This window comes from Phyllostomus hastatus, unplaced genomic scaffold (genome assembly GCF_019186645.2).
Source record: "Phyllostomus hastatus isolate PE091 unplaced genomic scaffold, TTU_PhHast_1.1 phas_contig_98, whole genome shotgun sequence".
NCBI lineage: Eukaryota > Metazoa > Chordata > Mammalia > Chiroptera > Phyllostomidae > Phyllostomus > Phyllostomus hastatus.
The window spans coordinates 10,188,333-10,209,110 of NW_025333999.1; the positions used below are offsets into that span (position 1 = coordinate 10,188,333).

General features: G+C 53.0%; 1 protein-coding gene across 2 annotated transcripts in view; it reads right to left on the reverse strand.

The window, feature by feature from the left end:
- Nucleotides 1-20,778, reverse strand: part of LOXL2 (lysyl oxidase like 2) — a 97,168-nt gene that overhangs the window by 22,229 nt on the left and 54,161 nt on the right. Inside the window, exons 4-7 of one of the 2 annotated variants that reach the window (XM_045853134.1) lie at nt 17,597-17,808; nt 9,304-9,526; nt 6,312-6,492; nt 217-368 (exon numbers count right to left, since the gene is read on the reverse strand). In XM_045853134.1, coding sequence (XP_045709090.1) covers nt 217-368; nt 6,312-6,492; nt 9,304-9,526; nt 17,597-17,808 — 768 coding nt within the window. Of the gene's footprint in view, nt 1-216; nt 369-6,311; nt 6,496-9,303; nt 9,527-17,596; nt 17,809-20,778 lie in introns of both variants that reach the window. The other variant, XM_045853133.1, reaches the window with a different exon arrangement.

Below are 20,778 nucleotides of genomic sequence, written 5' to 3' on the forward strand. Positions count from 1 at the left end.
TGCTTATACGTAAGTTTTCTCATTTGGCACACATAAAAATGCTAGGTGGCCCTGTCATTAATGGTGATGACAGCAGAGCCTGAGCCCCTCCTGAGTTCATCACCAGAGCCCCTTCACTGACTAGCAACCTTCAGAGTGAGGTCACTTGGTCTCTACTCTCTGGGGCCTCAATGGCCTGAATGTAACATAGTCCCCTCTGTGTGATAGTCTCTTCACCTTCTTCTGGAAGCCCATGGCAGGGATGTTGCACCGCACACCAGCATCTTCTTCGTGGTTGCAGCCCTGGGACTCGGCGTTGAATTTGCAGTCTATGATGGACTTCTCATTCCCAGCACACTCGATCTCATTAAGATGGATGGGTCCTATCCCTGGGGGAGAAAACAAATGTGGGCCATGAAGGCTTCCAAAGGAAAGTTTCTGGAACTGGCAAGAAAGTCCCAAGTAATAAGAACATGCCTCTCCTATCCTCAAAACTCTCCCAACTGCCTCCCACAGTCAGCTCCACGGCCCTGCCTTTCCTCCCTGGAGAGAATGGCCCCTTGTCTCAGAATCCACTTCTCCCACAAGGGCTAATGAGGGTCGGACAAACTCGTGTGACCTTGGCCCACTTGCTCAGCCCCCTGAATATCGTTTTCTCCTCTAAATGAAGGAACTGGACTAGAAGACACCTCGGTTTCCTCCCCAACTCTCACCTTCCAGGTTTTATGAATCAGAAAAGGGTGGCTACCCCAGTCCATTCGGGGTCCCTTTAGGGAACTGATGGCATGCTCAAACTGGATGATCTGAAGGAACTTAGAAGAAGAGGTTTTAACATAAAGGTATGAACACAGTGTAGGGAAATCACACCATCACAAAGGGCAGTCCTGGAGTCAGGGGCTAATAGCCCGGGGCCACTGGGAGCAGCCCTGGGCCTGCAGGTGAGTGGAGGGCGGTGACGTCTAAGAGCAGTGTGGAAAAGCACCTGATGGGAGCTGTTACCCCCAGTGAGGGACACGGTGGCCTGCAGGGACCTTTTAAGAAATACCCGGCCTCTCTCTGCTGCCCACCTCCAGTCTGCTGCCAGTGCTCCCTGCTGGCCACACCCAAGCACGCCTCCCAGTTTTATGGGCAAGTGTGGACAGTGGAGCTGGGAGCGCAGATGAAAGAATCAGCAAATGACTGACGGTGAGCATGCGGGAAGCTTCTCTTATAGGTGCCGAGATACCAAGGGGAGGCCTCCCACCGCTGGAGAGAGAATTCCCAGCCTGACCAGCATTCAGCTCAGCTCAGCTCATAAAGCAACCTGTCTTCTGTTCAGCCCATCATGACGGATCGAAGTCCAGTTCTTCCCAGGAGCTTTGGGCTGCATTGACTGCCATCTTGTCCCTGCCCTGCCTGTGACCTTCTGCCTCATCTGACGCTCACCACCCTCCTGACCCTCATCACTCAAACACCTGCTCAAATCTCCTGTCTTTACGGCGACTCTCTCCTGATCTCCACACCTCCCTCTGGCACACCACTTTTGTCCCCTTCAGAGAGAACTTCTTGAAAGGGACACTCATTTTGTTCTCTGCCAGCAGCAGGATTGTCCCCAGTCTGTTTCCCTGCCAGCCCTTCCCCCTCGCCAGCAAGGGCCCCTCTGCCTACCCGGTGACCCTCATCAGAAACCTGGGTCATCTCTAGCACTGCCTCCGTTTTCACCGGCACACAATCCGTTGCTGTGTTCTGTTCACTCCCCCAAAGCCGAGTGCTGTTGCTCTCTCATTCTTGACACCACACCAGTCCAGCCCTGCCACTTCCCACTTGGATGAATTCAGCAGCTTCTAGCCTCTCTCCTGCTTGCTTATTCCAAAACTATTTCTACACGGTAGCCCAAGGGATTTTCTAATGCAAATCAGACCATGTCCCTGCTGGCCTGAAATCCCTGCAATGGCTTCTCACTGCCCTTCATGGCAAAATCCTAAGTTCCCAGACGGCCTGGCAGGCCCTGCAGGATCTGATGTCCGCTTAGCCTTCTGGCTCTGCCAGCTCCTCGCCCTCAGCCACAATGTCTTTTTCAGTTGCTCCATGGAGCCACGTGCTTCCCTCTGTGTGGACCCCCTGCCTGGACTGTCTTCCTCCCAGTCCTCACCAGCTAACTCCTGCTCATGTTTCGGGTGCCCGGCTTCAATGCCATTTCCACGGAAAGCCTTCCTGGCACCATCTAAGCTGGGTCTTCTTGGGCAGCCTTCTACCGAGGACTCTGCTTCACGTTCAATGTCTGCCTGCCTCCCCACTAGGGTAGGCGCCATGTCTGCGTTCCCTTTGTGTTCCCAGCCAGGCCTTGGCAAACAGTATCCGAACGGACGCATGGACTGCACTGAAAAGCTGGTGCATGTCAGCCCTGTGCCAGGTGGTGGGACTCACACGAAGAAGGCAGGCCCTGCCACAAAGAGCAAGCAGTCAGACTGCGTGGGGCAGGAAGACATTTATACGAAGTCTTGTAATATGATGCAATCAACAGTGGAGGCGACTGCCTATGTTTTAAACCCAAAGGGAGGGCCCCTGGCTCTGTCATGGGGTTCTGTAGACACCAGTATCTAGGCTCACTGAGGCCAAAAATTAACTTCTAACAGCCATCCGTGGTACTAGGTAAGAACCAAGTTCCAGTTCCTTGGAAATTCATAAATGATGGAGCCTCCAGTTCCTTGGAGTTTTACAACATTAATGAAGGCACAGCGCTGACTATGGCTGGATGCATCCAAAGACTCAGAGTGGAAAGGCAGAGACACAGGACCGATCCTAAACAGGGCGAGCAGAGGCTGCAGCTCACGAATTAAGGTGAACATAGAAACGAGCAGCAACTGTAGACTCCACTTAGATCAGACAGAACCTGTCGGGTGATTGTGAGGATGAGGATGATGATGGTGGTGGTGGTGGTGATAATGGTGGTGATGATGGTGGTACTGATGAGGATATCTAATATTTATTGGGCTTCCCTGAAGCACGCATATTCCTGGGACAGAGGGGCAGGGCACAGAAATGGGAAAACCAGTATTTGCCCTGCTCTTTTCTGCACCACCCAGTCCTGCAGCAGGGTGGGCAGGGCCAGGGGCATCAGTGGAGGGCCCTGGCCTGGGTGTCCAGCTGCAGCATGCCCAGTGGGCTCTGCAGGATCCTGGCCACTTTTGTTGACCTAGGTTTGACATGCATTCTGACCTCCAGCACTCCCTTCCTCCTGGGTTCTCACTGGACTCTGAATTGCTCCCCAGCTCCACCTTGGCCCTGCTCTTCCTCCTTGTACAAGCTCCAGCCCCAGATGACCAACGGTCTGGGGCAGGAGAGGGGTGCTGGGACAAAGCCACTCCTCACCTCTTGGAGCAAGGTATGGACTCTGGACCCACAATCAACTCTGCAGGTTAGAATCAGAGTTTTAAGAGCCAGAAGAATAGAACAGGACATAGCAGAGTGCCTTGCGTGTTGCAAAGATTGGCATCAATTCACACGACCTTATCTCAGCTGTACCGGTGTGCATGCGCTGTCACGTGCATCTCTCCCTGGGGGCTGCAAGCAAAAGGGGGTGAAAGCCAATGCTCTAGAGCAGTGTTTTCCAAACTTTTTCCATCTCACGGCACACATTAGCTGATTCCTGAAGGTCTGCAGCACACCAGAATATCTATTTTGGCCAATCTGTCAAAAAATCAGTATAGTTTTGATTCATTCACACCAGACAGCTGTGATTGTGTTGGCTACTGTCATTTTTTTCATTTGATCTAAGGGAAAAGAGATCCGTGCCCCTGACTAATTAGTCAGGTGTTGCTTGTGTTAAAAATTCTTGCAGCACACCGGGTGCAAATTGCTGCTCTAGAGCTTCCCCATCCGATACAGCAGCCCCAGGCACACTGCGCATGTGCAATGTGGCCAGTTCAGACCGAGATGTGCTGTAAGTATAGAGAGCATCCTGGGTTCCAATGAGTTAGTGCACAACGTGTCAACTATCTCATTAATAGCATTTATATTTATTTCATGTTGAAATCAAGATATTTCATATCTGCTGGGTAAAGAAAATACATTATTAAAATTAATTTCACCTGTTTCTTTTCTCTCTCTCTTTCATGTACCTACTCAAAAACTTAAAATTACATCTAGAAAATTTAATATTATGCATGTGGCTTGCATGGCCTTTCTGTTGGACAGTGCAAGTCTTGACTGCAGACACTTCTTCACCTAGTGTTCACTCAGCTGACCCTGCTTATGCAACTGCAACCCATCCATTCGTTTGTTCATTCGCTCTTCATAAAATGAATGTTCCTGGAGCCCCACGAGCTGGGCACAGATTCAACACTGAGGACACAGAGATAAGAGACACAGGCCCTCCTGCATGCAGCTCGGTCAAGGGGGCTGGTGGGTGCACAAGCAGACGGCTGGGATGCTGGTGAGTGCAGGGGCCCCATGGCACAAAGTGCAGAGCTGGACTCTGACACGACTTCCCTGCCGGGGAAAGTTTCAGAGAATCACAGGAGGCTGCAGCCAGATGGAACCTCCAATATCATGAATCCAGTAAAGATCCTGAGGCCCAGAAGGTCGCTCAAAGTCACTGTGCAAACAGTGACAGGGCCGGAGCCGGGGCTCAGATACCCTGACTCTCAGTCATCACCCTTTCAGTGCCCTCGCTTGGATGTGGTCACTTGGTCCACCAGTCAGAACCAGGACTGAGGGACAGGCCCCAGCTGCTCTGTGATTTGACATTGAATGTGGATTTTTCTCTTCTTGTCCACCAGAGTTGAGTCCACCCTGTGTGGCAGCAGATACTAAATCATCCAATAGTTCTTTCAAGGACAGCACCAAAAACGCCAAACATCTCTTTCTCGGAGTTCCGCAGGCCCTCGGGACCTGGCAGCTGCTGGGCAGGGAAGTAATTAGGACTAAGAGCACATGGCCAGGGGACATGGGATGTTTATGCCACCCAGTGCTTGTTTATTCCTCAGAATGAGCTGTCCTGTCAGCCTTGGGAGAGCACGAACCATCACGCCAGCCAATCAGGAACATGAACTGTAGGAATGTTCGAGATCTGAGGGAAGTGTGAATTGCTTGACATGAGCAGGGAGGAGGACTGTCAGGACACCAAGTGGCACACTATGACATTAAAGTCCACCCTAGACCCCAAACTTCTGTGCACACCCAGGAAGTTTGTGGGATGGGAGAGTGAAGGTAGAGAGGCGTTCTGGATGTGAGCCAGACTGGGTGCGAAGGGTCCTCATCTGAGGACCTCGTCTGAGTCAGAAGACTGGGGTTTCAGCCTTTCTCTGCCATAACTGTGGGGATGACCTCAGGCTTGTTGTCAAATCCCTCATCTTTTGGACCAGATGGCCTGGGACTCTCTCTCCAGCCCACTGGGCTATTATCTCCTCTGACTGTGATCTATGACCTCACCACATTCCTTTCTGTGGGGCAACGGCCTCATTTCTGACAGAATGGAAACACCTCTGCCCGCAGGATAGGACACTGCACAACTCACCCATGGCTTTTTCCTTCCTCCACCCCCGCCCCCCCACCACGGCAGCCCTGGGCCACTGCGGCCTCCCTGCTGGTCAACACTGAGGGGCGGGTTCCTGTTGCTCAGCCCACAGTTCTCCAGGAGCGGGCTGGGCACTCACGGGGCTGCAGTTTGTCTGGGGCGAAGAGCCTCCTTCTGAATGTCCAGGGCTTGCACGGGTCATTGGTCCCCCGGCTTGGCGGGAGGGGATGCTGCTGCCATGTCATGTTCACAACATTGTTCTCAACACAGTGACCCACTTGAGAGTCTCCTATATTTGGTTCTTTGCTCAAGTGGAAGGTTTTTTCAGGACACTTAATAAGAACCAGGGCCCTTCTCCTTAGCATCTCATGACTAGCTGGAGAGGGCCATCTTGTTCCCAGTCTCTGGTAGCAGGGAGAGGATGTATGTGGGGCGGCACCAGAGGGGAAAAGTCAGAGCACCTGGCCATTCCTTTGAGCCCAGGGTGGTCCACAGCCTGATGAGCCTGAGGTGCTCTCCTGGGGCATCTTCCTGAGAGTTCCAGTTTCTCAGTAGGGCAGCTGGGAGACCCCCATTAAAGTATTCACTGGCTGCTAATATCTTGTCTCTTCTTGGTAACTTACTCCCTTCTTCGGGCCTCAGTTTCCAGATCTGGAAAATGGGGATGCTGTGTTCCCCAAGGCCCTTCCAGCTCCGACTGCCCGGGGAGAGGCCTGAGACTCTCCAAGGGGAACACCTGCTGGAGGTGGGAGGGGGAGCAGGAAGAGCGGGGAGAGCCCCAGGCCAGCCAGATCCCTGCAAAGATGGGCAGCGGGGCATCCTCCCCACTCCTTACCTTGCCCTAGCCGGGAGCCAGTGAGGGCTTCTTTGGCACTCCCAAAGCCCAGCTCTCTGCAGACCACGCTGGCAGACACCAGGTCCCACTTGTCATCGCAGATGGTACCCCATTCGCCGTTCTTGAGCACCTCCACACGGCCCTCCCCGAGGTTGGCACCGCCTCTCAACCGCACCAAGGGCTGCTGAAGAGACACACGGTTCTGCTGAGTGTAGGCGCTGAGGCATGATCAGCGGGCGGTCATGGCCCACTGCCCTCCCTTCCCAACTGCCCCACTCAGAGCCGGGCCCCCAGGCCAGGAACTAGAACTGTACTAGATGTGTACATGTGTTCCTATGTGTGGCAGGGGACTGTGCTTCATCACCTTGTCCCCGCAACCCATGCCTGGCTCAAGGACCTTACCACCAGCCCTTCCCTCCATCCCCTCATCCACAGCCTCAGGCTTTAGAGCTACAGAAAGAAGTTCCCAACCCCAAAAGTCTGCAGAGCCCAGCTGGACTGTCATCTCCCTGGCTTGTTGCAGTGCTGTAACCCCAGGGCTCCTGCCTGGCCACCCCTTTGCTCCTGTCACCCCTGGCTCTACTCCAAGTCCAAATCGGCCCCACTCTTCAGAAGATGCAGACAGAGTGGGTGATTCTGGTTTAAACACCCTAATTGCTCACGAACAGCCTGGAAGCCTTATCTCCTATGGGGTCTATTCCACTGCACCGGGTGGGACCTGCTCTCCACCAGCGTCACGACCCCATTGGATCACACAGTCTCGATGGGACCCGGGTCACTGGACTCCATCTGCCCACATGCCCCAATCTGCATCAATTTGGTGCATGCCTGTGTGCCTGTGCGTGTCGAGTTGGGGTGGGGTACTCCGAAGGCTTCGAGGCTCTGAGTTACTGCTGACTGTCATTTGATCCAACACAGAGGGACGAAGGGGTGACTGTGCAGCCATTCAATATGTATCGCATCAGACCAGTCACTGTCCTACTCTGGCCTGTGTAGTCCTCAGCCCAGGGTGCCCTTCACCCTACTGCCCACCCCCACCGACAGTCCGGCCAAAGCAGGCCTGGTTGGAGGTGATGTCTTTAAACATTCACAGGTATCAGCCACCTTGAGGGCCACGGGATCAAATGGGACCCTGTGTCTCCATCCTCCACTGAGGCCCCCCCCTTGGCCACACCTCTCTCCCCCACCAACTGTGGCAGCACCCAGTTTTACTGATCGCAGGGAGTCCTCTGACCCTGGCACTAGGGGGAGAAGAAAAAAGGGACAATGGTGGGTGTAGAAGGCCCATTGGTTTCAACAGCCCTGCTTCTAGCTTTAGAAAACAAGTAAAACTCCTGGCTCCGCCCATTTCCTTCCCCCACCTCCCTACCCGAGTGGTCTAGCCAGATGCCAGAGCCCCTCCCCATGGAGCAGACAGTCCAAGAACCCAGCGGCAGCCTGCAGCGGCCAGGCAGAGTCACTGAGGGAAAATATGATGTCAGGCTCCCCTGCTTTTTTCCTTTTCTAATTGGCGTGGTATGAGCTTGATTCCTTTGCTTTAAACCACACGGTAAGAGGGGTTTCCAAACAGTAGGGCCTGGGATCTGGGTGACGAAGCACTGCAAGCAGTTCCCACACCCTCTGCTCCACTGCGGGGCTGCAGGAGCCACGCCACTCCTTGTCTTTAAGGCCTCCTCTTTTGTCCAAACACTCCGCCCCCAGTCTGGGAGGGACCCCCGGTTTGGTTTATCTGTCTCCTGTCCTGGTTTGACGGATGAGTGTTGTTGCCCCCTTTCCAAAAGCAGGTCATTGATGTTGGCAGGGAGAGGCCACTGGGGAGGGCAGAGGGGAAAGGCAGGAGGGCAGGCAAGGAGAGGAAAGGAGACAGGAGGGCACTACCTCCTCCGACAAAACCTTCCAGGCTTGGGGAGGGTCTGCTGCTCCGCCCCATCTGCCGCCACCAAGACCTTTCCCCCTCCGCTTACCCTGCCAGGCTCAGAGCTGACTGGGAGCTCACCCCTGCCAACTGGCTGATCCTGAGGTCCCAGGGTTTTATCTGGCACAGGGAATCGTTCCCTAAGAAATGCTCAATGCTCTTTCCTACCCCTCCCTCTAGTTACCCATGTGCTATTTGCCACCCACTATTCCACCCACTGGCCTCATGTTAGCAGTTTCCAGAACTTGCAAACCCCAGAGACCCTTCAGTGGACAGATGAGAAACAAAGAGAAGGAAAAAGGAAAGCTTCTTCCTGATTTTCAAGAGAAGGCAAAACACTGCCTTAGAGACACGCAAGCCCGCCCTGGCTGGGGTGGTTCCCTGGTATTGGGAAATCAGCCTGCTGAAATGAGGCGTTCATTTACACGAGCAGATGTGCACCAACATCTCCCGAATACACACACGCCTGTGCACACACACGCACACCCATGCACAAGCGCTCGTGCCCATACCTATAACATGACTCGTGGGAACAGATGACATGGTAATGGCAGCTTTCCATTTTTTTTTGTGAAAGCTTTTTAAAATTTTAATCCTTTCTATTATGGAATAAACCAAGACATGCTTGAAAACCTTTGTAGCTGATCTCACGTACTTTTAAGAGCTGTATTGCATTTCCAAAAGCTCTAAAACACTCTGCCCTCTGGGAATCATGCAGAAGCATAAGGTGCCCCCCTCCCATTCCAATCCAGCAGACAGTAAATGTCGACACTGAGGCGCTCTCCTCTCCTGCAGGGGTATCTGTCCTCCGCAGAGAGGACCCTGGTCTCAGAGTGGAGCAGCGGTGGTGGAAGGGGTGCTATGATTTGGGGCAGGGGGCCAGGTGCTTGTCACACTCGAGAGGTGGCATCTATTTGTGAGGCTGGCCCTGACAGGTGCTGTGCACTTTCCTGTCCTCTAGAACATCAGTCTGATTGGGGGCCAGCTCCCCTCACTTTCCTGGGGGCTTTGTCTGTTCCCTCAGCTGCCACCACCCACCCCAGGGGCCCCAGGGCCGGACTCCTGCCCCATCCTCACCTCCGGCTTGTAGGCTTTCCGGAACCTTGAAGGTCCATCGGGGCTGAAGACCTGGCCAGGCACGCAGCTCACCACCGCTGGCAGCCCGTTCTCGCAGGTGATGTTCTTCACAGGGTCCCGAGTCATCTGTGTGCCCAGCTTGCAGCTGGAGATATGGGCCTCTGTGCCCGTGCAGTCCATGGAGAACCGCCAGTAGCGCTGCTTCTTCCGGGCGGCAAACATCCTGTAGAGGATGGGGGCGGGGGGCGGGGGGGGAGGGCCGCGGCCAGGTGACCTGAGTGTCCTGGAACCCGCCCCTCATTCCTCTGACAGCAAGGCATCGGGCCTCTGCCTCAGGCCAGACACTGTACCGGCTCCTGGGCATGGGCTGCAGGAGCCGGGCAGGCGGCATGGCCTCTGCACCTGGAGCCCCGCAGGGCTCACAGACAGGAACCTGCACAGCGTGCCTGCAAGCCCTCACTGAGCGCGTGGCACTGTGCTGGGCCCTGGGCCTGGAAAGGGGACATGGCCTCCTGCCGCCAGGCAGCTTACATTCTAGGAGACAGGAGACTAACTCAGCGTGGTGAAATAATTCTAAGGCCCATTGATACAAAATGCAAAAAGGGATCTGAAAGAGACGGGACCCCTGGTCCCAGGAAACCCCTCAGTCCTGGCTGGGCAAACCACAACAGTGGGTCACCTGGACCCTTTAGAAAATGCCTGTTTTTGTCACATGCCTTTATTTCTCTCTGTCAACAAGTAGTGCCACTGGGTCATTACATTTTCTCCTGAGGATACACAAGGTCACCAGGGATGCAAATGTGAAGAGAACAATCTAAAGTGACTCCTCTGCTGAATGAAAGAATCATTTGCTTGGTAAGAAAAAATCATACTGGTGACGAAGCTCAGCCACAGCCCTGGTGAAATCCTCACCCGGCGGGAGCCAGTGAGGCTGAGTCTGTCTCTGCACCGAGTCTTCGGGAAGCTCCTGCCCTGTGTCACTATCCTTTCTATGGAAGGCAGAGTATGGACCAAGGGGAGCCAAAGTTTTTTCTAAAACAATGATCAGTCAATGAGTACTGAGCTGGTTAACAGAAAGGTTACTGTGCCTCAGTTTCCCCATCTCCAAGTTAGAAGCAGCATCAGGATCTACTCGAAGGTAGCATCAGTACTACTTGTGGAGCACTGAGCGCTGTGCCCAGCACACAGGAAGGGCTTACAAACGCCCGTGTTTGTAAGATAAATAAATAAAACCGTACTAGGTAAAAGAGAAACAGAAGAGATGAGATTAGGGTGGGATCCCCGTGGTGGGGGTGACAAAGGACGACTTCACAGAAGAGTAGGGTTTGAACTGGGCCTTGAATGAAGGCAGAGGACACCCTGTCCTCTCATCTCAGTCTGTCCTAGCTCTTTGAGGCCTGTGTGCCTGCCCCAGCCTGTCAGGACCCCTGAGCTGCCAGAGGGAGGCAGGCAGCACCGTTGCTGGCTGCCCAGTGTGGGGCTCCCAGGGCCCTCTGACCCCTGCAGGAAACAGAAGCAAGGTCCTGACCCCACTGGCCCAGCAGGCCTGCGGGTTCCTGCTTTGTCTCCAAGTGAATGGGATGTGAACACAGACACACCAATATCTTTCTGTAACCAAAACCGAGATGTATAATTCCAGTACAATTGTGGGTGCAGTGACCCAGAATCTTTGAAGAGGCCTGTCCTGGAAAATGCAGGACCTGTGCTCTCAGGGCTGCAGCCTGGAGTGAAGAACTATCCAGAGGACTGGGGATAATTCCAGGAACCACTGCCCCTCCCCACGTGGAGCCACAACCTCCAGCGTGTTCCCCATGACACCCACATCAGGACAGAGGGCGTGCTGGGGGTACCAGTTGTGCAAGAATGCGTCAGCTCCCACTGCCTCGGAGAGTCCTTCAGCCTTCAGCTTTCAGAGAACAGCGACTCTGCCAGGAGCAGAGTCCTGACCGCCGCTGCCCCACAGCCCTGACTCCCTCTTACATCAGCTCACAGGAATCCCCCTGACCCCCACAGGCTCCTGTCTCGCAGCACCCCCCGGCCCCCGCTCTGCCCCGTGATCCACGCCAGACAGGCCCCAGGGCCTGCAGACGGGTACGGGGTGGGGACGGGGATGGGTGGGTAGCCCACTCCAGGCCTGGTGATTGGACGGGGAGTGGGGTTAGGGACAGCCATTGGCATGGGTGAGGAGCCCACTTGGGAAAGAGGTGTCCAGGTCTGTGGCTGTGCAGCAAGAACACAGGGCTGGGCAGATTTCATGAAAAACAACAAGTCCCACTGGCTCTCTCCTGGAGCCAAGGGGAGCCCTGCTTTTGCAGGAACCCTGCCAGCTGCTGAGCACGTCTGCTCCAAGTGTGCATTGTGGAAGCAGGCGTGGACGAGAAGGGGGCCACGTACTGAACCTGATAAGCCAGGGGAGGCCTGCATGGTGGGCCCTACAAACTCAGAGACCTAAAAATAGCCACATAAATGGTCTGGAACTAGAACTTCCTAACTAAAAGCGGGTCACGGTTGGGCAGTCATGTCCTAGGCTAGAATCTCCTAGACAAAGGTCAATCTTCCCTTAACTGAGTTTGTCCACTGTCTTTTTGAATCTACAATAACCAACCTTTGGAATGTCAGGGTAATTTCCCTTTTTCCCCAGACCCTTCAGGGCACAACCACCACAGCAAAGACCACACAGATCCCCTGGTAATTGTCATCAGTTTGGCTCAAATAAATCCATAAAAATTCTTACAGGTTTGGACATTTCTTACTTCAACATAGATTACACAGGATGGGGTCTGGGACCCACTGTGAGACGATGTGAGCCAAAACTCGGTGGGTCACCTGGCCCCCACAACCTCCTACTCTGACTGGGGGCCACAGCGACCCGTGGGTCTCCGCTGTGTTTCAGTTCAGAGCCAGTGTCCAGGATCAACCTGAAGTCCCAACTGTTTCCTCTGTCCTAATGCAGCTTTCCTGGTAAGGGAGCCGAGGTGCCTTTGCAGAAGGCTGGGAGGAAGACAAACGGTGCGAACTTCAGGCAGTGCATCAGGGTCCACCCTCCAGGGGACCCAGCCCCTCTTCACTCGGTGGGCTCTGGGTCTGAAAACCGGCTCCAGACTGGTAACTGACTGAGGGCTTTGACTCTGTTTTTACGATTCAGGTTAGACTTTGTTCACTTGACCTGGAGCTTTTCTGCTCATAGAGAACAAGAAAGAATTTAGTAGGCTTTCTGTCTATAGTCATTCCCCATACACAAGGGGGACCCCCCACAAATAAAATTATCTTCTGGAGGGTGGGCCTCTTGTAGTACAGGCTTCCCCCGCTAGGTGAGTGTTCTAGGAACCCATCTGTATCAGTGCACCAGACAGTGTTACTGTGAGAGGCTGTGAGAGGCTTTAGTGAATTTTTTTTAAAGACTTTCCCAATGTGTTTGCCCACTTCATGAAGAGCGATTTACAAGTGCACCTGCCAACACTGTACTGAGTGTTCAGCAGTTTCTGACCAAAAATGTAGCCACCCTTCCTATTCACCTCATCTTACCCTGAGAGGCCTTTCTTTTGTTGTTTCCCCGGATAAAAAATCCTCAAAAGGATGAAACAAAAAAAGTGGCAGAAACACTAAAAGGCATCAAAATCAATGAGTTCAAAAACTGTTTTGAGCAGTGGAAAAAAATGCCTCAATAGATGTATTGCATCAAAGGAGAGTACTTTGCCCTGGCTGGTGTGGCTCAGTGGATTGAGTGCCAGCTTGTAAACCAAAAGGTCACTGGTTTGATTCCCAGTCAGGGCACATGCCTGGGTTGCGGGCTGGGTCCCCAGTTGGAGGCGTGTGAGAGGCAACCGATCAATGTATTTCTTGCACATTGACGTGTCTCTCCCTCTCTTTCTCCTTCCCTTCCCCTCTCTCTAAAGATAAATAAAATATTTTTTAAAATGGAGAGTACTTTGAAGGTGACTGGAGTTTAAACATTTAAGAATAAATATGCAATTTTTAATAAATAAATCTGGGCTGTTTTGGGTCCCCCCGTACAACTTTACGGTCAGTGACGATGCAGGCATGGTGGCGGTATGTCACACAGCCAAAGTGTGCAGCAGGCTGTACCGTCAAGATTGGGGTAGTGTGTTCTATGAGGCTCATACCTAATGACACTTCTCAGAATGCATGTCCATTGCTAAGCAGCACACGACTGTCCTATGCTTCATTCCTAGGAACAGCATGACTGACCAGCCAGTGCCGTGGGTCTGTGCACATCAGGCGGCTATTCTGATTGCAGCATGAGCCTGCTGTCCATGCCATCACCACACCCACCTTGCCTTTGGTGGCTCAGTGCTGCCACTTGGCCACTACCACCTCAGGATCAATGACCCCCATAGCATTTTGGTGTCCCAGTTCGGTGACGGCAGTCCCACTGTGAGGTCTGGCCTACAGAGAAGGGCGGTCGGAGCCCTCCAAGGGCACTGGGGCTCCCCTCGCAGAGCTACTCCTCAGGTCTGGCGAACAGTGTGTCCTCCGGGCCCTCCAGGGGGAGGCAGTAAGTCTCAAATGACAAATCCACTTTGTCAACGTGAGAAACATCCAAACCTGTCAGAAATTTTGTGAGTTTATTTGAGCCAAACTGATGACAATTGCTGGGAAGTAAAACCTCAATGGATTGAGAAAATGCTCTGGAAAAAGGCAGTTTTGCACCTTATTTTATACAATACAATCAAAAGAGAAGACGTAAGTGAGGTACATGAAATCCATTGGTGGTAGATTAGGGAGGCAAAAAAAAGTGGGGAAGCCTCTGGGATTGGATAAAAAGTAAAATGACAGACACTTCTTTTTTTAAGGTATGTTTTATTGATTATGCTATTACAATTGTCCCAATCTTTCCCCTTTCTTCCCTGCTCCCCCCTTCCCTCCTGCAATTCCCCACCTTAGTTCATGCCCATGGGTTGTGCATGTAAGTTCTTTGGCTTCTCTATTGCCTATACTATTCTTAACCTCCCCCTGTCTATTTTCTACCTACCATTTATGCTTCTTACTCCCTGCACCTTTTCCCCCATTCTCCACCCTCCACCTCCCCACTGATAACCCTGCATGTGATCTCCATTTCTGTGATTCTGTTCCTGTTCCAGTTGTTTGCTTAGTTTGTTTTTGTTTTTTAGGTTCAGTTGTTGATAGTTGTGAGTTTGTTGTCATTTTACTGTTCACATTTTTTTATCATTTTCTTAGATAAGTCCCTTTAACATTTCATATAATAAGGGCTTGCTGATGCTGAACTCCTTTAGCTTTACCTCATCTGGGGAGCAGTTTTATCTGCTCTTCAATTCTAAGTGATAGCTTTGCAGAGTAATCTTGGATGTATGTCCTTGCTTTTTGAGAAATCAGTTGATAGTCTTATGGGCACTCCTTCGTAGTTAACTCTCTGCTTTTTTCTTGCTGCCTTTAAGATTCTCTCTTTCTCTTTAACCTTTGGCACTTTAATTATGATGTGTCTTGGTGTGAACCTCTTTGGAGCCAACTTATTTGGGACTCTGTGTGCTTCCTGGACTTGTATGTCTATTTCCTTTGCCAAATTAGGGAAGTTTTCTTTCATTATTTTTTCAAATAAGTTTTCAATTTCTTGCTCTTCCTCTTCTCTTTCTGGCACCCCTCTGATTCTGATGTGGGCCCTTTTGGAGATGTCCCAGAGTCTTCTCAAACTCTCCCTGTTTTGAATTCTTGTTTCTTCATTTTGTTCTCATTGAAAATTTACTTCTTCCTTATGTTACAAATCACTGATTTGAATCCAGGCTTCCTTTCCTTCACTGTTGGTTTCCTGTGGATTTCCCTCAGTAGAGTCTCCATTTCTTTCCTTATGCTTTTGCTGTATTCAATGAGATCTTTTTTGAGTATTCTGACCACCAGTGTTTTGAACTCTGCATTTGATACGCTGGCTATTTCTGCATTGCTTAGTTCTTTTTCTGGAGTTCCATTCTGTTCCTTCATTTGGGCCATTATTTCTTTGTGTCCTGATTTTGGCAGCCTCCCTGTGTCTGTATACTAGGTAGAGCCACTGTGAGTCCATTTCAGCGCACCTTCTAAGTCATAAGGGGTGGAGCCTTGGGTATTCACCAGGGCGGGGCAACTATCTGTGTGTGGGGAAGGAGTCAGAGAGGGGACAATACAGCTGTCGGCTGGGGGCTTGACTGGCCCCTGCCCTTTTTTTCAGTCACTTCAACCACTTCCCATACGCGACTGGCACGCCTCCAGCTGCTGTCCTGGCTGTGGTTCCCAGGGTGGGTGAGTGTGTATATGAACTGGCAGTTTTTTCTGCCACCCCAACCTCCATTGGGTTTATACCTAGAAGTTACCAGGCTTTATTTTTCCCAGCACTGGAGCCCTGGGCTGCGCCGTCTGGCCTGGGGCTGGGCTCGCTCACAGGTGTCTCCCTGATTTTTGTCCACCACACGTGAGTGTGGGGCTGCTTGTTCCGCCAGCCACCTTGCCGCTTCTCCGCCCCTGGCTCGCCTGCCACACACACTGAGTCCTCTCTGCCCCAACTCCCCATCTCTGCCCCTCCTACCCATCTGGATGAATATAGCTTCTTTAAATCTTGGTTGTCAGACTTCCATACAGTTCTGGGTGTTTTTTTATTATAATTTAGTTGTGTACCTTCTTATGGTTGTACAATGAGGCGAGGGGTGTCTACCTATGCCTCCATCTTGACGGAAGCCCCGACACATACTTCTTTTACAAAGGTGAGTGCAGGATAGTTAATAATCAACAATTAACATGATAACAGTAGCAATGAAGGGTCCAGAAAAAGGGAAATACTTTGCTATTGCAAAGGCATATTTATCAGGTATGTTATCCTAGATGTAAAGAGACAACAGAAAGGCTCATTTAAGTCGAAGACTGGCTTTTATCAAGGAAGATCCAAGCCTAGGACAGGACTGCTTTTAATTAGAAGGTTTCAATTTCACACCATCCTATGTGGTTACGTTAGGTCTCTGAATTTGTAAGGCTGCACGCAGGCCTCCCCTGAGCTTGTCAGGTTTTGTATGCAGCTCCTTTTCATCCACACCTGTGAGATTTCAATCTCCCTAAGCCTTAGGTACCCCATCCTGCCCTGGGCAGGGCCGATGGCAGCTTTCCCAGGCCCAGAGCAGCTGCCAGACTGGGACACTGTAGGGCAGCCAGGTGGGAGTCTATCTGGGTGAGCAGTTGCTTTTCTTGCCTCCAACAGTAGGAGAAGCTAAGAAGGTTAAGGAACCGGCCAGCTGGCAGGTGTTCTTCAAAGTATTCAGAGGTTGGGAACCCCAGTGTGAACAGGAAGGTCTGGGCCATGTCTGGGGGGTGTCTGGGGTGGGGATCTCCACTAAGGTTACCCATGTGGGGTTAGAGAGCCCGCCCAGCTGAGCAGCACAGCCACCAGCACTCAGCCTCACAGTGGCCTGGGGACCGACCCAAAACAGCCAGGCCGAGCCCAGGGACCTGCGGTCTGCCCTGACCCCAGGGACCCAGAGGGAGAGCTGGGGCTGCATCCCACGTGTCCTGGCTCCCTCTGGCTGGAAAGGAAAGGGTTGGGAGTCCATACTGTGTGGGAATGTGGACCCCACAGCGGCAGACCTGTGCTTGGACCTTAGATCTACCGCTTTCTTCTCTGACTTGTTTCCTCAACTCTAAAATCAACCCCTACTTCCTTGTGCTGTGAGGACTAAACGACCAAGGGTGGAGCCTGGCATGGCGGGAGCTCCCAGGAAACGGGTTCTCATCATTAAGAGGAGAGAGGAAGGCCCCACCACTAACCAGTGCACCCCAGCTGCCAGCCTGTCACTGGGTACAGCCCCTCTCCCGGACACCCCTTTAAAACCCATTATTGTTTCCACCCCTCTGCCAGCCCCCACCCCGCCGCGTCCGGGAGGTATTATCTTTGGAAATTATAACAAAGTTATAAGATTTCATTGGGATTGGTGTAACTGATTGAATTTCCTAACAGTTTCTGTGAATTCCCGATTTTTTCAGACTAATTGGTTACTGAGGGCAAGGAAACATTTCTTCTTAGTTGGCGCTGTCCTGGTTCTGCCCCCGTCACTGAGCTGGCTGTCAGTGCTGAGAGGTGGGGTTTCACTTGCACGTCCCCTCTGCCACACCCTCCCCTCATTCTGCCTTGTCATCCATGTGGGGTCTGTCTCCCACAGGAGTGTGACTTACTCGGAGGCGAGGCCTGCCTGTGACAGCCGGCCGGCTGGCGGAGGCCCTCTGCCCAGTGCCTGCCACCAGAACTCACCCTTCAGAAACCCGGCCGCAGCCCAGAAACACACGTCTTGTGGGGGCCTCTTACTTGTACACCTTGGTGTTGTACGTCTTCTCCCCAGGGAAGCCGAACATGCCGCAGACCACGCGGGAATTCTTGGCCGTCCAGTGCTTGTCACAGATCTGCTTCCAGGACTTGCCCTCCTTCACCTCCACATAGCCCTCTGTCACAGGGGTGCGCTTGCGGTAGGTGGAGAGGATGGGTCGGATCCGGATGTCCTCCACCTGGATGTTCAGGTTCTGGGCGGGAAGAGGCACCGAAGGACAGAGGTTACTTTCCTGACCAGCCATGGAGAGGCAACTTGAGCAGACTGCCTCCACTCCCAGGCCCTGCAGGGGGCTGCGGGCACCCCCAGGAGCATACAGCACAAGGCCACCATTAGAAAGCACTCTGCATGGGGGGGCGGTGACTATGGGCACGCAAGGAGAGGGAGCAGGGGGGTGACCTGGGCCACCAGAAGACTCGGAGGGCCCTGGCAGCCTCTGCCATGTCCCTCCTCAAAAGCCTGGATCCCAGCCCCCTGGCAAGGATCTCAAAATTATAACAGAAGAATGTGTTCTCTGAATTTTTATGTTCTGTAGAAAACTAATCTGGATTTTATATTTTACTCCCTAGCATATGTGTGCAATCATGTATGTGGGCATGGGAGTGATTTTGTGTGTGTGCCTATCTTTCCCGAGACTGGGGGTTCAGGCAGATGAAACTCAGCTGGTGGAGCCACCTTGCACACCACTTAGGATCCTGGGGTCAGCATTTCTGAGTGAGAATGTCCCAGGGGGAGGCGGGTAGGGCCTGCAGAGGAATGGGGTAGGGAAGTAGTGTGTGCAGAGACAATAGTGTCACAAGCATCTGTGACAAGAGGCCCAGGGGGACGCATCCTGGGGACAAGGAGGTGGGGGGACACCACAGTGACAAAGAAGGGAAAGATTCCGAAAGCCTCGAGGCCTTTGGAAAGCCCTTTCCTCACCTGCAGCCCCACCCATCTCTCTGGGGCTGTGAGCGAGAGAGGCAGGACCCCACTGCTGAGGCAGAAGAGGCGGGGTGGGTGCTCCTCCCTGCACACCCACACTGAGTAGCAATATCCCTGCCCCATACCTCCTCCCGGTCCCAGGGATTTGGTAGAAGAATGGAAGACCTTGAGAGGCCAAGCTAGGGGAAAGAAATGGGGGCTACCCCGGAGTTTATGTTTTTCCAAGGCTCCCCAACCTGCCCTCAAACACCATGGAAACTTCCTCCTGAATCTTTCACTTCAGCCCCCCCACCCCTCCCCCTGCCCCCTGCCCCCAGGGGGCCACCACCAGCTCTTGCAAGGCTCCCTAGCTGAGTCCCTGCCTCTAGCTCCCTCCTCCATTCCTCCACAGGGCCAGCCACCAGAAAGGTCTTTGTAGTCGTGTCCCGTGACTTCCTGCTCTTGCCTTGCCCAAATTATTTAGCAGGGCGCCCACAGCCCAACATGACCAAGTGTACCTCCCTTTGTAGCTCCCTCACTGTCCCCAGCCCCCAATCGTCACTCAGATCCGATGAACTGCAATGCATCACAGCTGTGGAGTGGAGCCCTCGTAAAGCTGGAAGTGCTTTCTCTCCTTTAGTCCTCAAACAATAGAGCGAGGGGCCCTATAGCTACTGCCCTCCCATTACCTAGATGGGAGGGTTGGCTGATTCCAGAGATCTCCCCAGGCCCACCCAGGGTGGGACCCCTGAGGTATATAGCGAGAAGCTCTCTGAGCTGGGTAAGGGGGGAAGGGGTGGGGCCAGGTGAGGGTGCTGGCAGGGGGCACCCAGAGACCCAACCCAAATGCCAGGGAGGATGCAAATTAACCAGGAAGTTGAACAGAACCATTATTTGGGTGCCTGGGGATTTGTGACTCCTCGCCACTGGCTTCAGTGTGCAAAGCCAGGCCCTGTTCCACCAGTCCTGCAAGGCGGTGGAAAGTATGTGGCCGGCAGTGATGGCATTTGGCCCTGGTTCCTTCCACACAGCGTGGAAGGAGAGCTGCCAGTGGCAAGCTGGTGTTGGCCACTGGGATCCTACATTCTTTACAGCTTCCATCCAGGTCACAGGACCTGTGCCACCGAGACGTGGACAGAGACACGCAGAGAAAGGGCTGAGGTCTAAACCAGCCCGGGGGCAGCCCCTCCTGCCTCCGCCCACTTCACAAGCCAGCTGGAATTCCAGTGTGTAATGGTAATGCCCTGAAGGAAAGTTACTGCGGTAACATCAGCCCTGCAGCTTCTTCACAGGGCAGGCAAACACATTACATTCACAGATCTCCCCTCCCACCCCACCATCCACCCCCACCGTGGGGCAGAGCACAGGCTGGCTAGGGCAGATGTGGAATGTGGACCTCAGCATCCCTGCCACGACAGGAGAAGGAAGGCCCGGGGGTGGGAGCGTCCAGCTGAGCCCTGCACCCTCGTCCTGGTGCAGGACAGCAGCCCTCAGCGGGAGTATCACTGGTGGGCCCTCGGATGTGGAAGCAAGGCTGGGAGAAGCGAAAGTGCTGGCTCGGGTGCCATCGTTCTCGCTTTTTCACCAGCTCGCTGAGTGTGTGTGCGTGGGGTGACCGTGTGTGTCTGTGTATCTGTACACGCCTCTGTGGGACGGGCCTTTTTGTGTCTGTGAGCATGACGATGTGATGTGCAGGGCTGTGTGTCCCTGCTGTGTGTGGGTCTGTGCGTGTGGAGTGTGTGTCCGTCTGTACACCCATGTGGTGGAGGCCAGGTCCAGGGGGGCTCGTTTCCTCCAAGCCTTAGGACAGCAGTCTGGGCAGGTTTATATTCATTGTTTCTTCAAAATGGAATGTCTTTCTTCACCCTCCATGGAACCAGCTCCTTCTCGTTCTGTTGGGATCAAATCCACCTTACTCATTCACTCACTCACTCACTCATTCAACAAAATACATTCTCTCCCCTTCCTGGACCCTGACAGACTTCCTCCCAACCACAAGGCCTGCCTCTCTGAAAGATAATGACCACAAGGGCCCTCATTTATCAAACTCAGAGCTTCCCGTCCATCCCCTCACTCAATTCTCAAGGCAACATGAGAAGGTTAATGGTATAGCACAACACAGGGGGAAAACAAGAAAATCTGGCAAGGTTTTGCAACTTCTCCAAGTTCGCAAGGCCCATCAGTAGGTAAACAAGGGTGAGCACTGAGGCCTGACTCCTAGCTTGTGTTCTCGGCTCCTAACTACTGGTCTCTGAGTGGT